At 38.2% G+C, this 19,904-nt stretch overlaps 2 protein-coding genes across 2 annotated transcripts in view; both read left to right on the top strand.

Moving 5' to 3' along the window:
* LOC133636383 (acetylcholinesterase collagenic tail peptide-like) overlaps window positions 1-4,932 on the top strand; it is a 23,897-nt gene extending 18,965 nt beyond the window's left edge. The window contains exons 17-18 of the mRNA XM_062030375.1: window positions 1-2; window positions 2,460-4,932. The exon at window positions 1-2 is cut by the window's left edge and continues 101 nt beyond it. Of these exons, the coding sequence (XP_061886359.1) occupies window positions 1-2; window positions 2,460-2,529 (72 nt within the window). The 3' untranslated portion in view covers window positions 2,530-4,932. The remainder of the gene's footprint in view (window positions 3-2,459) is intronic.
* A 944-nt stretch (window positions 4,933-5,876) lies between these two features.
* Window positions 5,877-19,577, top strand: LOC133635558 (peptidyl-prolyl cis-trans isomerase FKBP14-like). Its single transcript, XM_062028766.1, has 4 exons — window positions 5,877-6,156; window positions 9,480-9,640; window positions 13,749-13,876; window positions 18,909-19,577. The coding sequence occupies exons 1-4, from the start codon at window positions 5,963-5,965 to the stop codon at window positions 19,065-19,067; spliced, it is 642 nt and encodes a 213-aa protein (XP_061884750.1). The 5' UTR covers window positions 5,877-5,962; the 3' UTR covers window positions 19,068-19,577.
* Window positions 19,578-19,904: the final 327 nt, after the last annotated feature.

Consider the following 19,904-nt stretch of genomic DNA (forward strand, 5'->3'; position numbering starts at 1 on the left):
GGGTAAGATGGCTTCTCGCAACATCTCCTGCTATCACACACCTCACTCAAACATCTGCAGACTTCATCATAAAACATTTAGTTCAAATACAATGGCCACCACGGTGGCACAGGGGTTAGTGCATACGAAGGTCCTGAGTTCAATCCCGGGCTCGGGATCTTTCTGTGTGGAGTTTGCATGTTCTCCCCGTAACTGGGTGGGTTCCCTCCGGGTACTCCGGCTTCCTCCCACCTCCATAGACATGCACCTGGGGATAGGTTGATTGGCAACACTAAATTGTCCCTAGTGTGTGAATGTGAGTGTGAATGTTGTCTGTCTATCTGTGTTGGCCCTGCGATGAGGTGGCGACTTGTCCAGGGTGTACCCCACCTTCCGCCCAAATGCAGCTGAGATAGGCTCCAGCACCCCCCGCGACCCCGAAAGGGACAAGCGGTAGAAAATGGATGGATGGATGGATGGATACAATGGCCACCGCGCCTCAAACAACAAATAAACCCTTTTTACTCCGTGGCTAACTGCCATCACCTTTCCTACACTGTAGAAACAAGTCACTAGATTTAATGATAGCTCAGTCGCCAGACTTTTACTGTCAAAATAAAAGCGCTACCATTTGTCCTTTCACAGTAATGTGCTGTAAAAGCAGCAACTGTAGATTTTACAACACAAAATGTGCAGCTCCAGAATGTTATTGTCAAAATAACTGGTGCCGTGTTTCCATTTATTGTAAAAACGACAGTAGATTTTACGTTAAAAATAAAACTGTCAGCCAGAGTTTTACCGTCAAAATAAAAGTGGTAGCGTTTTTCCTTTTACAGTAAGGCACTGTAAAAACAACAACTGCGGATTTTACAGGAAAAGCCTTGGAGTTGAGTTGCCAGAATTTTCAGTGGCACTGTTTTTAAATTTACACTAATTCGGTGTAAAAACCAGTGTCGATCTTACGGTAAAATTCTAGTTTCTGAGCATTTTTTTTTTTTATGTATCTATCGAATTTTTGTACAGTGTATATTTGTTAATTTATTCAAATACAGTACTGGCACATTATCACATATTTATCCAATTAAATTTTTTTTTTTTTTTTAAGTATTAGTTACTGTATTTTTCAGACTATACGGCGCACTTAAAATCCTTTTCTCAAAACTCGACAGTGCACCTTATAACCCGGTGCGCCTAATGTACGGAATCATTCTGGTTGTGCTTACCGACCTTGAAGCTATTTTAAGTGGTACATGGTGAAATGACAAGTGTGACCAGTAGATGGCAGTCACACATAAGAGATACGTGTAGACTGCTATATGATGGCAGTCACACGTAAAAGATACGTGTAGACTGCAATATGATGGCAGTCACACATAAGAGGTACGTGTAGACTGCAATATGACTCAAGTAAACAACACAAACATTTTATATGTTCCATTGAAAATATAGAACATCACACACGGCGCTCAAAAATCTATCAATGTTTTAGTACTACTTTGGTAAGCTATGAAGCCGCACCGCTTGATGGATTGTACTGTGCTTCAACATACAAGTATTATTATGGTGTGTGTATCTGGCGTTTTGTTTTGCAATATTATGCAAAAGCAATATTTCTTACCTTCTGGTACCTGCTGATCTGTATTTGGGATCTGCATAAGTCCTGAAAATGTGCGCGCTTCCGCCTTTGTAGTCTGTCGTCGATAAGCTTCTTCTTATTCTCTATCTTCTTGTTATGGAACATTCATCCTCCGCTGTTGCCATTTCTAATATAAAGTAGTGTAAAGTTCTTACTTATATCTGTCAGTAAACTCGCCATGAAACCGCTAAAACATACCGGTGTAGTGAGTTTACATTATTCACCCAAGGAACTTCAGAGTTCCGGTCGGACGGTTTTTCACGGGACACATTTCCGGCGTTGTTATTGCACTAGTGAGCCACGGATGAGGAGCTGCTGCTCCGTTATTGAGTGAAGTAAAGTCTGAATGTCATTAAAACAGTTAGCTCCGTCTTTTGACACTTCTTCCACCCCCGTCCTTGCACGCTACACCGCTACAACAAAAATGATGGAGAAAAGACGCTGCCGAAGGTGAGCCACGTAATTAAGACCGCCCACAAAACGGCGCATCCTGAAGCGACTGTCAGAAAGCGGCTTAAAGATGATCTTTAAAACATCACCTATGCTACATTTTGACCAAAGTGAATAATTAAAAATAGTGTATTTTGTTTGAGTTAATTTATGTAAAAATACTACAAAATAAAAGTATCTCTATGAATTGACATCATACTGTTATTATTTTATAATTGCGATTGTTTAACAATCCAAAGTTTGTTCTTGCGATGGGAAATTCAGTTGCACACCTCCAAAGATGATTATAAAAATGTCAGAGCAGCACCAACTGACAAACGTGTTTATTATCGCGGATCATTCAATAAAAACATAAAATGCACTTGCAGCTGACCTCGGCCTGCGTCTCTTGCAGGTCCTTTGGTCAGCTGACCTGCACCGAGTCCTGCCTCATCGACTCCACCGGCTGCAAGTTCTTCACCTGAGCTCGTTGTCTTCCGTGAAACTTGTCTTTTGCTCGCTCACGGGGGACTCCTCCCCGCAAAAAAAGTGACTTGACGGACCGGTAGCAGGAAGACGAGTCTTCTCCAACCTGCTCTGTGCTGCCAGGCGAAGCGCAGGGTTCAGTTTTTGGATCATTATTTGGCTGGCCTCAGGGATCGGCTCCTTGCAGGGCAAAGGATTGTGGGGAAACACTGTTCTCGCAGATATAGGCCGACTCCTTTTATAACCACTGAGGGTACTGACACTGGATGTTTGGAATCTCCACAAAGCGTTTATTGACAAAGTGTAATGCGCATGAGTGCATGCGAGTGTGTGCATTTAATCAACTTTCAGAAGAAATGTTTGCAACAAAAAAGTAGCATGACAAAACACGACCACAGCACATCATTAAAGTTGCTCTCCTTTTCCTGCACGCAGCACAATTGTCGGCGTCAATACGATACCAATCAAATACAGGTTAGCGATACAGATACCCATTTTATTTAACTTTTTTTTTTTTTTTTTTTTACCATTTCCAGATTTTGCCTTTAATTTGTCCGACATTTATTATAATGTACACTTTGTAAATAGCATGGCAATATCAATAATGTAACAATATGAACAATGCAGACAAAAACAGAAATTTGTGAAACTTGACACAAAGTTACGGTGGCCAGCAAGCCCCAAAAGACATGAAACGTCACTAAACAACACGCAGTGCAGTGGAAACACGACAGTAGTACGAAGCATCCTAACTTCCCCGACTTATGCTAGCCTTAATCTGAGGAAGCATGGCCAACTTTCTTCAGGACGTTTATATACTAAATATAAACGTCCTGAAGAAAGTAACTTTTTTTTAGAAAGAGTTACTTTTTTCCTTTTTTTTTAACTCTGCAGTAAATGTGTACAAGATTCTAGAGCCACTGATTTATTTAGCTATTGTCCACGTCAACACGTATGAGATATCGAATGTTTTTTTTTGTTAAATGCAAACCGTTATCAAAATTTGAATACATATTTTACTCTCCATAGTAAATGTATGGAAGATGAGTTTCTCTATTTAGTCGAACAAGTGAAATAAAGTAGAAAATGCAATTTCAGTAGAAATGGTGTGTGAATGTTGAAAAGACGAACTGAAATGCTAACAGTTACCACGCTGACTAGATGGCGTCAAAATACAAAACAAATATGACTGTTTGGGGCAAACCTGCAAAATGACCTGAAAGAGCTGGCCTGCTTAACAGAGAGCGTGCATCAAAAGTACCAAAACATGGAGTTTGAGGTGTATACCTGCTAAAGTCGCTAACCTGCTAGTGTTAGCAGGCTAGCTATTAGCTATTCTCGCACTAGTCTGAGGAGACAAGTAAGAGATCTATTTTAAAGACATTAATTTTATGTAAATTAGTAAAAAATTATACAGCCACTGACATATGTAGCTAATGTCAGTGTCACAATAAATAACATGTATGAGATATTAAATGTTTGTTTTGTTAAATGTAAACCATTATCAAAATTTGAATACGTTCCTAACATATTGCACTTTTTGTTGTAAATGAATGGAAAATTAGTTTCTCTATTTAGTTGAACGAGTGAAATAAAGTAGAAAATGGCAATTTTGGTAGAAACTAAAATGCTAACAGTTAGCACGCCGGCTTGATAGCGTCAAATAACAAACAAAATACGACTGTTAGGCACAAACCTGCAAAATGACCTAAAAGAGCTAGCATGTTAACACATAGCGTGCATCAAAGGACCAAAATATTAGATTGGAAATGTATACCTGCTAAAAAAGCTAGCATGCTAGCAATTGACTTACAATAGTACGAAAATAAATTAAACATTAGATTGGTTAAGAAATGTGTAAGTAGTGATACTTTTTAATAGAGAATAATTGTTACGGAAAAGTGAGAAATGGGGCATAAAAAATAGCTAACCTGAATATCCTGAATTACCGCATTTTTCTGAGTATAAATCGCTTCGGAGTATAAGTCGCACCGGCCGAAAATGCATAATAAAGAAGGGAACAAAAACATATATCAGTCGCACTGGAGTATAAGTCGCATTTTTGGGGGAAATGTATTTGATAAAATCCAACACCAAGAATAGACATTTGAAAGGCAATTTAAAATAAATAAAGAATAGTGAACAACAGGCTGAATAAGTGTACGTTATTTGACGCATAAATAACCAACTGAGAACGTGCCTGGTATGTTAACATAACATATTATGGTAAGAGTCATTCAAATAACTGTAACATATAGAACATGCTATACGTTTACCAAACAATCTGTCACTCCTAATTGCTAGATCCGATGAAATCTTATACGTCTAGTCTCTTATGTGAATGAGCTAAATAATATTATTTGATATTTTACGGTAATGTGTTAATCATTTCACACATAAGTCGCTCCCAAGCTGTGAAAAAAACTGCGACTTCTAGTCCGAAAAATACGGTAGTTAAATGTTTTAATGCCAGAATGGTTAAAATGGGTTAAAAATGTGTGAGAAGTCGTCGAAAGAAAGAACGGTAGAAACATCAGTTTTGAAAAGCAGGAATTTCAGGAAAAACATACATTTTTGGATCCTGGAAAATTCTCTGTTTAAATGTCCAGAATGTGTTGATGGTGGAATGTTTTGAATCTGATAAAAATGTGCGAGGAAGAAATAAGGCGGAATAATGATTAGAATACTATACTATATATTTAAAACATTCACACAATAAATAGATGAAAACTATTTTATAATACTAATACTGTTTTTTAACAATAAAACTAATAATACCATGAATTGATTAACGTGGACCCCGACTTAAACAAGTTGAAAAACGTATTCGGGTGTTACCATTTAGTGGTCAATTGTACGGAATATGTACTGTACTGTGCAATCTACTAATAAAAGTCTCAATCAATCAACTTTTTAAAATGCTATCCATATTATTGACATGACCCATCCTGATTAAGATAGCGTTTGTTTTGTATCATATAGTTGTTGAAATAAAGTTCTACAAACAAACAAAAATACATTTACAAAACAAACAAAAAAAGGGGGGGGGTACCTTAAACAATTTAAATTTCTCCAATGCCGACAATAATTTAAGGACCTTTTTTATTTTTAACCATTTTCCAAGATGTTATGATTGATTTCAAATCACTAGTCGGATGGGAAAATGTGGATTTCCCTTACTCTAAAGACGGTGTTTGTTTTGTAGTATTTTGTTACTGAAATAAAGTTTTGAACAAAAAAAAAATCCTCTCGAACCGCCCACCCCAAGAAAGCAACCAATCAGACAGGAGGAACACTTCCGGTAACAGAACGTAACATGGCGCGTCACTGCCACGTAGAAAACGTGTACGCGCTTTTAAACTACTGAACATAACACGTTTACTTTATTTTTACACAGCCCGTTTTGAGTCCGGTGTTCGGTAATAAGACGCCATGCTGCTGTTGGTGTTGAGCTGGCTCTGTTGCGCCCTCATGGCGGCTGTCTACGGCGGAACGCTGGCCGAAGCGGAGGTGAAGATAGAAGTTCTGCACAAACCTTTCCTGTGTCGCCGGCAGTCCAAATATGGAGACATGCTGCTCGTCCACCATCAAGTATACTTTGAGAATGGAACCTTGTTTCATGACAGGTGAGGTGAACAAAAACACTTGCGTCGTGTGAAATGTCCCAATGTCTTTTAGAGGGTTTTGTTATTTAATCACCAACATTCTTATTCTCACCACATGAGGTGCATGGTCACAACTAGAGATGTCCGATAATATCGGCAGTCCGATATTATCGGCCGATAAATGCTTTAAATTGTAATATCGGAAATTATCGGTATCGGTTTCAAAAAGTAAAATGTATGACTTTTTAAAACGCCGCTGTACGGAGCGGTACACGGACGTAGGGAGAAGTACAGAGCAGTTGCATCTCCCAGTCATACTTGCCAACCCTCCCGATTTTCCCAGGAGACTCCCGAATTTCAGTACCTCTCCCGAAAATTTCCCGGGGCAACCATTCCCCCGAATTTCTCCCGATTTCCACCCAGACAACAATATTGGGGGCGTGTCTTCAAGGCACTGCCTTTGCGTGACGGCTCAATCACATAATATCTACGGCTTTTCACACACACAAGTGAATGCAATGCATACTTGGTCAACAGCCATACAGGTCACACTGAGGGTGCCCGTATAAACAACTTAAACACTGTTACAAATATGCGCCACACTGTGAACCCACACCAAACAAGAATGACAAACACATTACGGGAGAACGTCCTCACCGTAACACAACATAAACACAACACAACAAATACCAAGAACCCCTTGCAGCACTAACTCTTCCGGTACGCTACAATATACACCCCCCGCTACCCCCTACCCCCAACCCCGCCCACCTCAACCTCCTCATGCTCTCTCAGGGAGAGCATGTCCCAAATTCCAAGCTGCTGTTTTGAGGGATGTTAAAAAAAAAAAAAAATGCACTTTGTGACTTCAATAATAAATATGGCAGTGCCATGTTGGCATTTTTTTCCATAACTTGAGTTGATTTAGTTTGGAAAACCTTGTTACATTGTTTAATGCATCCAGCGGGGCATCACAACAAAATTAGGCATAATAATGTGTTAATTCCACGACTGTATATATCGTATCGGTTGATATCGGAATCGGTAATTAAGAGTTGGATAATATCGAATATCGGCAAAAAAAAACATCATCGGACATCTCTCGTCACAACATTTAAAGTTTTTCTGTGGACCCTTCCAACGAATTTGTTTATCGTAATTTTCTCAAAATAAACTGACATTTCCGTCTTTTTTAAACTCCAAAATCAGACAAATTTGGAAGCCCGTTTCCGCCACCAAAAACAAAATAAGTCATAATTAAATGTCGAAATGATGAAAAACAAAAGTCTAAATCCTGAGATAATTATTGAAAGCGCACTTAAAATCTTTTTTTTTCTCAAAACTCGGCAGTGCGCCTTATAACTCGGTGCGCCTAATGTACGGAATAATTCTGGTTTTGCTTACCGACCTCGAAGCAATTTTATTTGGTACATGGTGTAATGATAAGTGTGACCAGTAGATGACAGTCAAGCATAAGAGATACACATAGACTGCAATATGATGGCAATGTGACTCAAGTAAACAACACCAACATTTTATACGTTCCATTGAAAATATAGAACATTACACACGGCGCTCAAAAACCTATCAAAATGTTTTAGTCCGACTTTGGTAAGCTATAAGGTAAAACATATTATCTGGCGTTTTGTTTCACAATATTATGCAAAAACAACTCTTTTTTTAAAAAAAATTTTTTACCTTCTGGTACTTGCTGATCTGTTTTTTAGGCTCTGCATAAATCCTGAAAAATTGCGCGAGTCCGCCTTTGTAATCCGTGCCGACCCCGTAGTCGATAAGCTCCATCTTTTGACACTACTACCACTCCCGTCCTTGCACGCTACAGCGGTACAACAAAGATGACGGGGAGGAGACCTTGTCGAAGGTGAGCCGCGTATATAAGACCGCCCACAAAACGGCCCATCCGGCAGCAACTGTCAGAAAGCGACTTGAAGATGATCTGTAAAACATCAGTGCAACATTTTGACCAAAGAACCACCATTACATGTTATGTAGACCACAAGGAAGTGTTTTCAATTTAGAAATAAATAATAATAATTAGGGATGTCCGATAATATCGGACTGCCGATATTATCGGCCGATAAATGCTTTAAAATGTAATATCGGAAATTGTCGGTATCGGTTTCAAAATTATTGGTATCTGTTTCAAAAACTAAAATTTATGACTTTTTAAAACGCCGCTGTGTACACGGATGTAGGGAGAAGTAAAGAGCGCCAATAAACCTTAAAGGCACTGCCTTTGCGTGTCAGCTCAGTCATATAATATCTACGGCTTTTCAAACACACAAGTGAATGCAAGGCGTACTTGATCAACAGCCATACAGGTCACACTGAGGGTGGCCGTATAAACAACTTTAACACTGTTACAAATATGCGCCACACTGTGAACCCACACCAAACAAGAATGACAAACACTTTTCGGGAGAACATCCGCACCGTAACACAACATAAACACAACAGAACAAATACCCAGAACACCTTGCAGCACTAACTCTTCCGGGATGCTACAATATACACCCCCGCTACCCCCTAAAAACCCTGCACCCCGCCCACCTCAACCTCCTCATGCTCTCTCAGGGAGAGCATGTCCCAAATCCCAAGCTGCTGTTTTGAGGCATGTTAAAAAAAAGAATGCACTTTGTGACTTCAATAATAAATATGGCAGTGCCATGTTGGCATTTTTTTTCCATAACTTGAGTTGATTTATTTTGGAAAACCTTGTTACATTGTTTAATGCATCCAGCGGGGCATCACAACAAAATTAGGCATAATAATGTGTTATTCCATGACTGTATATATCGGTATCGGTTGATATCGATAATTAAGAGTTGAACAATATCGGATATTGGCAAAAAAGCCATTACCGGACATCTCTAATAATAATATGACTCCTTTTAATGCGCCCTATAATCCGGTGCGCCTTTATATATGAAAAAAGACCAAAAATAGCCCATTCATCGGCAGTGGTCCGGAAAATATGGTATTTGGTATAATAATTATAATTAAACTTTTTCAAAACAGGTTAGAGGTTAGGAAAGCTCCTTTTGGATGCACGGAAATGGACTAAAAACTTTCTCTTTTTTAAATTGATTGTTATAGAAAAGAAAAATGTTTTAAATTTATAAAAAAAATTTAAATGTATTTTTGAAAATTACGAATTTATTTAGAATGGGGATGAATAAGAATCGGGATCCGTCTGTGGATCGACTTGCCACTATTCTTTACTTTGTAATTGTGTCATGCTGCGCAAGAGTTTTCCGAGCATCGGCGTAGAAGAGGCCAGAAGAGTTTCCAATATCACATGTTTGTCTGTGTGTGTCCACCAGTCGCGCTAACTCTGCTGATGGCGACAAACACGCCATGTGGTTCACGTTGGGCATCAGGGAGGCCGTCGCAGGCTGGGACAAAGGCCTGCAGAGCATGTGTGCTGGAGAGAAGAGGAAGCTGACCATACCTCCTGCCCTCGCTTTTGGGAAAGAAGGCAACGGTGCTGCTCTACACAATACCGTACAAAGTTTCCCACACATTGCCACTCTCCATGTGCCGTGGGGGCGTTTTCAGTATGACACGTCATCATATTAATGATGTCATGATTCATTTGGGCTGGCAATGATGCATATATTTTCATTCTAAAGGCTAAACATACGCTTTAAAACTCACACATAAACTGAAAAAAGTAGTACAATTATGCAGGATGAAGGCTGGCGCTAATGTCGTTAGCTTAATGCTGACGCACAATGGACCAGCTAACAAAGATGAGCATGGCTAATGGCAGGGCACGTTCATTATGGACAATCACTCTCGCATTCATACATACCGACAATTTCAAGTCTACATTGAAGTATTTTTTTTTATCACATTTTTGGACTCTCCCACACAGAGATATCCAAACGGTCGTTTGACAACGCACACGGCGTAAAGTTAGATGTTGTTGTAATTAGAGATGTCCGATAATATCGGCCGATAAATGCTTTAAAATGTAATATCGGAAATTATCGGTATCGGTTTCAAAAAGTAAAATGTATGACTTTTTAAAACGCCACTGTAGAAGTACAGAGCAGTTGCGTCTCCCAGTCATACTTGCCAACCCTCCCGATTTTCCCAGGAGACTCCCGAATTTCAGTGCCCCTCCCGAAAATCTCCCGGGGCAACCATTCTCCCGAATTTCTCCCGATTTCCACCCAGACAACAATATAGGGGGCGTGCCTTAAAGGCACTGCATTTGCCTGCCAGCCCAATCACATAATAACTACGGCTTTTCACACACACAAGTGAAGGCAAGGCATACTGGGTCAACAGCCATACAGGTCACACTGAGGGTGGCCGTATAAACAACTTCAACACTGTTACAAATATGCGCCACACTGTGAACCCACACCAAACAAGAATGACAAACACATTTCGGGAGAACATCCGCACCGTAACACAACATAAACACAACAGAACAAATACCCAGAACCCCTTGCAGCACTAACTCTTCCGGGACGCAACAATATACACCCCCCGCTGCCCCCTACCCCCCCGGCCCCTCCCAACCCCACCCACCTCTACCTCCTCATGCAAATCCCAAATTCCATGCTGCTGTTTTGAGGCATGTTAAAAAAAATAATGCACTTTGTGACTTCAATAATAAATATGGCAGTGCCATGTTGGCACTTTTTTCCCATAACTTGAGTTGATTTATTTTGGAAAACCTTGTTACATTGTTTAATGCATCCAGCGGGGCATCACAACAAAATTAGGCATAATAATGTGTTAATTCCGCGACTGTATATATCGGCATCGGTTGATATCGGAATCGGGAATTAAGATTTGGACAATATCGGAATATCGGATATCAGCAAAAAAGCCATTATCCGACATCTCTAGTTGTAATGTCAAAATGAGGGTAGTTTCCACAAGTTTGAACAAAGAATGTATTAATGACGATAACTTAATTACGACAACTTGAAATAACTTTCTCTACTTACTTTTGCCGGGCTCCAACTCGACTAGCTGTAGCGCTGCTAACAGGCGATTCCGATGCCTTTTTGTATTTTTTTATTAATCATTGAACATTTTTATGAAATTGAGATGTTTTTCAAACATATTATGGCCAATAGTACGTAAATGATAGTCTGTATACGACAGGGGTGCCCATTGCTACCGGTCGATCGCGGAGGGTGTGTCAGTCGATCGCCAGCCAGGCATTAAAAAAATAGACCTAAACATTAGCGATCATCAATCGTCACTAAGACATCACTTTCGTCACTTGATTGACATTCAAGTCACCTGAGGATCTTGTGAGATGACGCTGGCTGCTGCGAGATCATTATTAAGAAAAAATGACCGACAGGAAGGCGAGAAACACTTTTTATTTCAACAGACTCTCGCGCCGTACCCGCCGTCAAAACTCTAAAGACCAACTGCACAGTTTTTGTCTTCACAATAAAAGCCCTGCTTCATCCTGGCTGCGCTAACAAAATAAGAGTCTCATAAAGCTAGCATGCGCAAGCTAGCAAGCTATGCAGTTTGTCTCCAATGTATTTCTTGTAAAGTGTATAAAAAGGAGTATGGAAGCTGGACAAATAAGATGCCAAAAACCAACCACTTTCATGTGGTATTGGACAGAAAGGAAAACTTTGTTCTCCTCTGTTAGGTTCAAATACTGATGACATCTATTAAACGAGACAAGATGCAAAGAATTCAGTGTTTCCCATAAACTGCCAAGATACCTGTGGCGGTGGGGGCGTGGTCACCATGACATCATCGAGTAATTTGCATAATTTACTACAATGATATGATTTTCTCTAAAAAGGCTCAAAAAATGTATACTTACTAATTAATAATAACAGTTTTGTTTTAAACGTCCATCCATCCATCCATCCATCCATCCATCCATCCATTTTACAATATCATTACAACACTTTATGTACATATTTATATACAGATTTGAACAATAAGTTATTCACTGAAATATATGTATTAATTGTGGTTCTTACAAAAAATATATCTTATAAAAATATAAAAGCTAAAATGTCTCTTAAAGCTCTGCCCCTTTTAATTAGTGCATACTAAATAATTTAACTTTTGCCTACTACTACAACCATATTATTTACCAGCAACATAAAGTGAAACAAGCAGAGGTGTCCTGCCACAGTCAGTAACAAATAAACAGAAAACAGTAGTGGTGGTAGATAGACACAAAGCTTCATCAAACATCTGATCCACTGAACAAAGAGCTCCAAAAATCTTGATCCTACACTTCTCTTTTGTAAAGTAAATCTGAACAGCCGATATGGGCATCTACATCTACTATATGATTTGCCTGAGAATCTGGACAGGACAAAAAATAAATAAATTTAAAAACAATTTTTTTTTTTGTGGCAGCCTTAATTCTTTCGTGGCGGGCCGCCACAAATAAATGAATGTGTGGGAAACACTGGAATTAAACAAAGACAGAATTAAATTTGGCTCAATTTGAGGAGAGACGCTTGGACATCTGTGCCCTCGTACAGTGTCATTACGCTCTGCCAAAAGATTGTACGCCTCTCCCTTTATTTGGACTTTCTCTGACCACATGACAACAGCTGCTTCTAAGGGACGAGGTCGTAAACAGCCATCGCCTTTGATTACAACAGTTCAAAAGAAAAGGTCGTAAACAGTTCACAGAAAAGGTCGTAAAAGAGGTTCGTAAAACAGTTCAAAAAGGAGGTTCAAAAAGAGGTCGTCTGGAACTTGGGCAGATCCTGCCTTCTCTCCGCTTTGTAGTCCTTGGGTTAAAACAATATCTTTCTGTTGATTACAATACATGAAAGAAAGCAGAACACCTTCATTTTGCTTCCCACCCTACACAGTGGAGTTTTACAAGCCTTCTTCTTGGTAGGTTTCAAAGACAGCTTTTGCTTCTCACCAGGCACTCAATGTAACAAAGTTTTTGTGATAACTTAGAAACAATTATTCTAACATCCTCCATTCAAAAATGCGGACGTTATCAGCAAGCACTACTGTCTGATTCCAATCAATGCAAGTCATCAGAATCAGGTAATACACCAACTTGCATTCTTGTCTTCATGAAAGAAAGGAATTAAACATGCTTGTATTATCATTAAACACCTTTTAACTTGTTAACAAAAATGTCTCTTTCTTAAATAAATAAATATAAATTATATATATGAATGAGGTAGACCCCCTCGACTTGGTTAACTGAAAAGTAGCTCGCCTGCAGAAAAAGTGTGGGCACCCCTGCTATACATCATGGACATTCATACATTACCTTTATTTTTCTTCATGTAAAAAAACAACTTATTTTTAAGATGTGATGGCTGTTATTTTGCCACGATCAATTCCTTAATGCATGTTATGGACTTCTTATTGTACTTTTCTGTCTTGCATGTAAATCTGTTCTGTTCTGAACGCCTCTTTAGGGCTCCCACTCTGATTTCTTTCTTACCGTGGAGCATGTGAACTACTAAGCCTTTTTCCTGGTAAGCTTGCTCAACAATAACATTTTATGACTAACATTCACAATATTTTTTCAAGTAAAACACTCTCAAGTCATATCATGACACCCTTTTTTTTGTTTGTTTTGAGCTATTTCTTTCTCACCTTATCAGGTAAAATCCCTCCTGAAAGCACTCTGATCTTCATGGTCGAGCTGCTGGAGATCAGAAACGGGCCCAGGTCGCACGAGTCCTTCCAGGAGATGGACCTGAACGACGACTGGAGGCTTTCCAAAACTGAGGTGAAGGGTTGCTTGTCAACTATTTTAGATAAACAGTGTTTCCCAAAGAAGAAAATGCCAATGTCATATAATTAGCATAATTGGCTGTAATGCATGTATTGTTTTTAAAAGCTACATGCGTACATTTGAGGGCAAATCTTATTAAATATTCACATATTTTTTTCTGCCCTGCCTGAATGCTTGTAGGTAAACCTTTCAACATTTCCTTTAAATTATAGACAAAAAATACAACGATAATTAATAGAATTTTTTTTTTTTTTTAAACACTCAACAAAACTTCCATGTTGCGGTCGTTTACAGATTGCCTCCAAATGAAATTACTGCAAAACTAAGCACATAAAATAAAGTACATTAATATACACGTGAAATGCCAAAAACATGTAAAATCAACAATACAGCCTGGTATGAACTGGCCAAGGACCAGATGGGGGGGATTACATCTCCTCTCTGGCCTGGGAACGCTTCGGGATTCCCCAGGAGGAAGTCGCTAATGTTGCTCTGGAGAGGGAAGTCTGGGGGTCTCTGCTGGAGCTGTTGTCCCCGCGACCCGACTCCGGATAAGTGGTTGAAGATGGATGGATGGATGAACTGGCCTAAGCAACTGAAACCATAAAGTAATAAAGTTTGCGCTTATGATGCTAGCTTGATGCTAACATGCAATGGATTTTACCATTGGCATGCTAACGGACATTAGTGATCATTTTAAACTGTTTCAAATTTCTATTCAAAAAGATTTTAAGAGAACAAACTTGACATAAAACTGCATACGCATAACCACTTAAACACATTAAACCAGGGGTGGGCAATTAATTTTTACCGGGGGCCGCATGAGCTACCCGAGCACTGCTGGAGGGCCACATCGACAATATTTCAATTAAATTTTGCTCAATATTATTTTTGATATATACCGTAAGATAAATAATAATAATAATAATAATAATAGTAATACTTCAACATAGTGTGTGTAACAGCATTCCATGACTAATATATATAAATTAACATTAATAATAAATGACAGTAAAATAAGCACACGTATGACTGAGGAGTCATAGTGTAACTTTGCGTGGTGTTTGAGTTGTCCGACTTTTTGTGTGGCCTTAAACGCACCAGTGGTTTAGTGCTATGCGTGTTGGTGACAGATGACAAGTTGGTTTTGGCCTGGTTTGTACGGCAGAAAATGACTAGTTTTTCGAGATAGAATTGTTTTACTCATGTTTTTGGTGTGGTTATGTCCGAATATAAACAGTTTTGTTCAATAAAGTGATCGATATAATTCCTGTCCTCGAAGCATCTCGATAGACGTTACAATAATTGAACGGTGTTCAATTGAACGGTGTTGACGAACACCGTTAGGGCCGCTTGTTGTCACTGTCACTCAAAGTTGCATTGCAAAATTCCATAGAATAAATATGTTTATTTTGTTTAGAATTCAGATGGGATTTGATTTGGTGCGCGGCATATACTTGCTGCGCGCAGCGGACGCTTGAGCAGTGCGCAATTGCGCAGGCACGCACCTTAGAGGGAACGTTGCTTTGCAGTTCATGTGTTGTTGAAAACACGGCATTCCTCATCAACTTTTCTCTTTTTGGCGTCTCGGGTGTAAACCGTGCATCACTTGTCGCTGCATGTGCACCTTCACTCGCAGGTTACACACGGACACACGCCCATAAATAATACTTTTCAAAATAAAAGCAGCACAGTTGTATTGCGCGCACGACATAGATGTTTTTTCAACTTTATTTTGTAATTGCAGTTGTTCACATTCACTCACAATCACGCATACGTCCACACGGAAGTAATACAAATAACGATTTTCAAAACAAAAGCAGCACCGTTGTATTGCACTGCCTTTGCGTGCCGGTCCAATCACATGACATCTACGGCTTTTCACACACACAAGTGAATGCAAGGCATACTTGGTCAACAGCCAAACAGGTCACACTGAGGGTGACCGTATAAACAACTTAAACACTGTTACAAATATGCGCCACACTGTGAACCCACACCAAACAAGAATGACAAACACAATTCAGGAGAACATCCGCACCGTAACACAACATAAACACAACAGAACAAATACCCAGAACCCCTTGCAGCACTAACTCTTCCGGGACGCTACAATATACACCCCCCGCTACCACCAAACCCCGCCCACCTCAACGACTGTATATATCGGTATCGGTTGATATCGGAATCGTTAATTAAGAGTTGGACGATATCGGAATATCGGATATCGGCAAAAAAGCCGTTATCGGACATCTCTATCCAAAACTAATGTAAAGTATCCAAACAACAGAAGAATAAGTGATTATTACATATTAACAGAAGTGTAGATAGAACATGTAACAGAAAATAAGCAGATATTAACAGTAAATGAACAAGTAGATTAATAATCAACTTTTACAGTTTGTTGTTCATAATGTTGACAAAATAATAGAATGATAAATGACACAATATGTTACCTCATATCTCAGCAGACTACTTAGGAGCCTTTGTTTGTTTACTTACTACTAAAAGACAAGTTGTCTTGTATGTTCACTATTTTATTTAAGGACAAAATTGTTCTTTGATTACAATAAGAAACATATGTTTCATGTACCGTAAGAATTTTTGTTAAAATAAACCCAATAATGCCATTTTTTGTGGTCCCCTTTATTTAGTAAAGTATCAAGAAGTATCAAAATATATTTTGGTACAACCCTACATCATACTCCTGTCCAACGTAACACCATATATCACGTATTTGAAGGTGGTGTTAAGTAGTAAGGCAGGAGGAAACAAACGTTAGCGACACTAGCATAGCATTGTGAGCGACATTGCAGTCGCATTTGAACGTCATGCAAGCTTAGCCTATCTGTTTTAGAAAAACAAAACGATAAAACTTACAGCTCCCATCTCGATAACACCTGAAATGTATTTTCTGATGAGCGGCGAAGCCTGTTGTCTTTGCAAAGCTGTCCGTGCACTGCTGGGCATTTGTACTATTCTACGTAATTGTATAGAACTGTATAGTATGTGTACTTCTTCTCCACTACTTATGTTTTACCTTATTTCTATTCCTTCTACTGACCTGTAAAGGCAGGTCAGCTCCACATATGACTGAATAATGTCAGCAGGGGTGTCAAACTCGTATTCCCTGAGGGCCACTTGAAACAGTGACCAATAAATTAATATAAATGTCTAAGGACTCACATAATGATATTACACAATTGCTTATATATTTGATCATTATATATATGGTTTACGTACTCCGTTAAAAAAAAATCTGTAGAGTGGCAGCTCAGTTGCCAGAATTTTTTCGTAGAATAGAAAAACTAGTACCACCGTTTTTTCCTGGTATAATTCTGGCAACACAGCGGCCTTTTTTTTTTTTTTTTACAATAAAATGTATGCTGCTTGTTTTTATTGTGTTTATCTGTTAATGAAGTTGTTTTCTAACTGTAACATTCTAGTGACTGGCAAGTTGTTTTTTTAACCGTAAAATCTACTGTTATTTTAACAATGTACAATTTAATGGATAACTTGTTTTGAAACCATAATTCAATCAGATATTTATTGTTATTTTAACAAAAAAAGTTGTATGATAATATCATATTTGCTACATTATTCGGAAACCTGAAACTAATAGTTCATTATTATTACAGATATACCGTATTTTTCGGACTATAAGTCGCAGTTTTTTTCATAGTTTGGCCGGGGGTGCAACTTATACTCAGGAGCGACTTATGTGTGAAATTATTAACACATTACCGTAAAATATCAAATAATATTATTTAGCTCATTCACGTAAGAGACTAGACGTATAAGATTTCATGGAATTTAGCGATTAGGAGTGACAGATTGTTTGGTAAACGTATAGCATGTTCTATATGTTATAGTTATTTGAATGACTCTTACCATAATATGTTACGTTAACATACCAGGCACGTTCTCAGTTGGTTATTTATGCCTCATATAACATACACCTATTCAGCCTGTTGTTCACTATTCTTTATTTATTTTAAATTGCCTTTCAAATGTCTATTCTTGGTGTTGGCTTTTATCAAATACATTTCCCCCAAAAATGCGACTTATACTCCAGTGCGACTTCTATATGTTTTTTCCTTCTTTATTATGCATTTTTGGCCGGTGCGACTTATACTCCGGAGCGATTTATACTCCGAAAAATACGGTAATTACGTTCCAACCTAAATTCATACAAATGTAACTAACATTACATTACTGAAATGAACAATATTAATATTACAGACTTATGTTTGAGTATTTATTTTTTATTTTTAAAAGTTGTATGAGAATATATTTGTTACATTATTAGGACATATGAAACTAATAGTTAATTAGTATAACCGATATAACTACTTTCCAACCTAAATTCATACAAATGTAACTAATATTGCTCAACAAAAATGAACAATAATAATATTACAGATTCATGTTTGTCTATTATTATTCTAAGAAAAATATAATTTATGATAATATAATATGTGTTACATGATTTGATAATATTAAATAAAACAATATATGCAATTGCATGCAGTACATGTATTTTTTCTGTAAAAAAAAAAAAAGAATAGTAAGAAAAGATAAAATACTTAATTGACGGACATTATTTGCGGGCCGCGTTAAATGATGTGGCGGGCCTTGACTTTGATGCATGTGTGTTATATCATCCTTAAGGAGTCAATTTAGTCTATTAGGGCATTTAAAGCAAATAAACTTGCAGTTCTCTTGTAATATTATGCACACTTTTAGAACACTAGATATAATAGTGCACTTTGACGGATGTAGTATTTAATAAATACACATGCTGACAATAATGCTGGAGTTTTATATGTAAATACTGCCTCTACAAAATAAAAATAGTTTACTTGTATATGAGATAATCGAAGCAAACTTAGTGTAGTTGTACACCACAGCAAAATACAAGCCTACTAAGACAGTGTTACTCAGAAATAAGCATTATTACACCTCGACTCAGTGTACCTAATGAGCTGTCCAGCAACTTTTAACTGACACAGTTACCCCCCTGCAGGTGAAAGAATACCTGAGGAAGGAGTTTGAGCGGCACGGCTACCCTCCCAACGACACCGTGCACGAGAACATGGTGGCGGACATTTTCGCCAAGGAAGACGAGAACAAAGACGGCTTCATATCCTCCAGGGAGTTCACTTACAAACACGATGAACTTTAATCGCCTGTTTTTGCGAGCTCATCCGGATGTTTTTGACAACGACTTAAAAGCGCTCCCTTCAAAATTATTTGAAAAGAATAGCCCCTGCTTACCAGATTCTCGTATCGTCACTAGAACCCATGCAGACGTCCATCATGAGAGGACGCACGTAAATGTCTCAAGAAGCCATATGAGCTTGAGAGGTGCTGGAAAGAGGAAAGAGAGAAAGTGCCCAAAGAGAGGTGCGCCAAACTTGTGGCATCGTATTCCAAAAGACTTGAGGTGTCATTGCTGCCAAAGGTGCATCAACTAAGTACTGAGCAAAGGCTCTGAATACTTAAGTGATTTTTGAGTTTTATAGTACATTTGCAAAAATGTATACATTTCGGGTTTTTTTCTGTCAAGATGGGGTGCGGAGTGTACGTTCATGAGAAATAAAATGAACTTTTATGATTTTAGCAAATGGCTGCAATGAAACAAAAAGTGACAAACTTAAAGGAGTCGAAATACTCTTCCGACCCTGTGTGTGTGTGTGTGGTGTGTGTGTGTGTGTGTGTGCGCACATCATACTTGCCAACCTTGAGACCTCCGATACCGGGAGGTGGGGGGGCGTGGTTAAGAGGGGAATATATTTAAGCTAGAATTCACCAACTCAAGTATTACATATATATATATATATATATATATATATATATATATATATATATATATATATATATATATATATATATATATATATATATATATATATATATATATGAAATACTTGACTTTCAGTGAATTCTAGCTATATATATATATGTATATATATTTATTTTATTATACATATAAATAAAATAAATACTTGAATTTCAGTGT

Source organism: Entelurus aequoreus, linkage group LG20, assembly GCF_033978785.1.
Source record: "Entelurus aequoreus isolate RoL-2023_Sb linkage group LG20, RoL_Eaeq_v1.1, whole genome shotgun sequence".
In the NCBI taxonomy this organism is placed as follows: domain Eukaryota; kingdom Metazoa; phylum Chordata; class Actinopteri; order Syngnathiformes; family Syngnathidae; genus Entelurus; species Entelurus aequoreus.

Excerpts from the sequence above, each read along its gene's own strand:
- LOC133635558 (XM_062028766.1), top strand. The coding sequence starts at position 5,963 with ATGCTGCTGTTGGTGTTGAGCTGGCTCTGTTGCGCCCTCATGGCGGCT. Across the intron at positions 6,157-9,479 it reads GGAACCTTGTTTCATGACAG|TCGCGCTAACTCTGCTGATG; the intron begins GTGAGGTGAACA and ends TGTGTCCACCAG. Across the intron at positions 13,877-18,908 it reads GGAGGCTTTCCAAAACTGAG|GTGAAAGAATACCTGAGGAA; the intron begins GTGAAGGGTTGC and ends ACCCCCCTGCAG.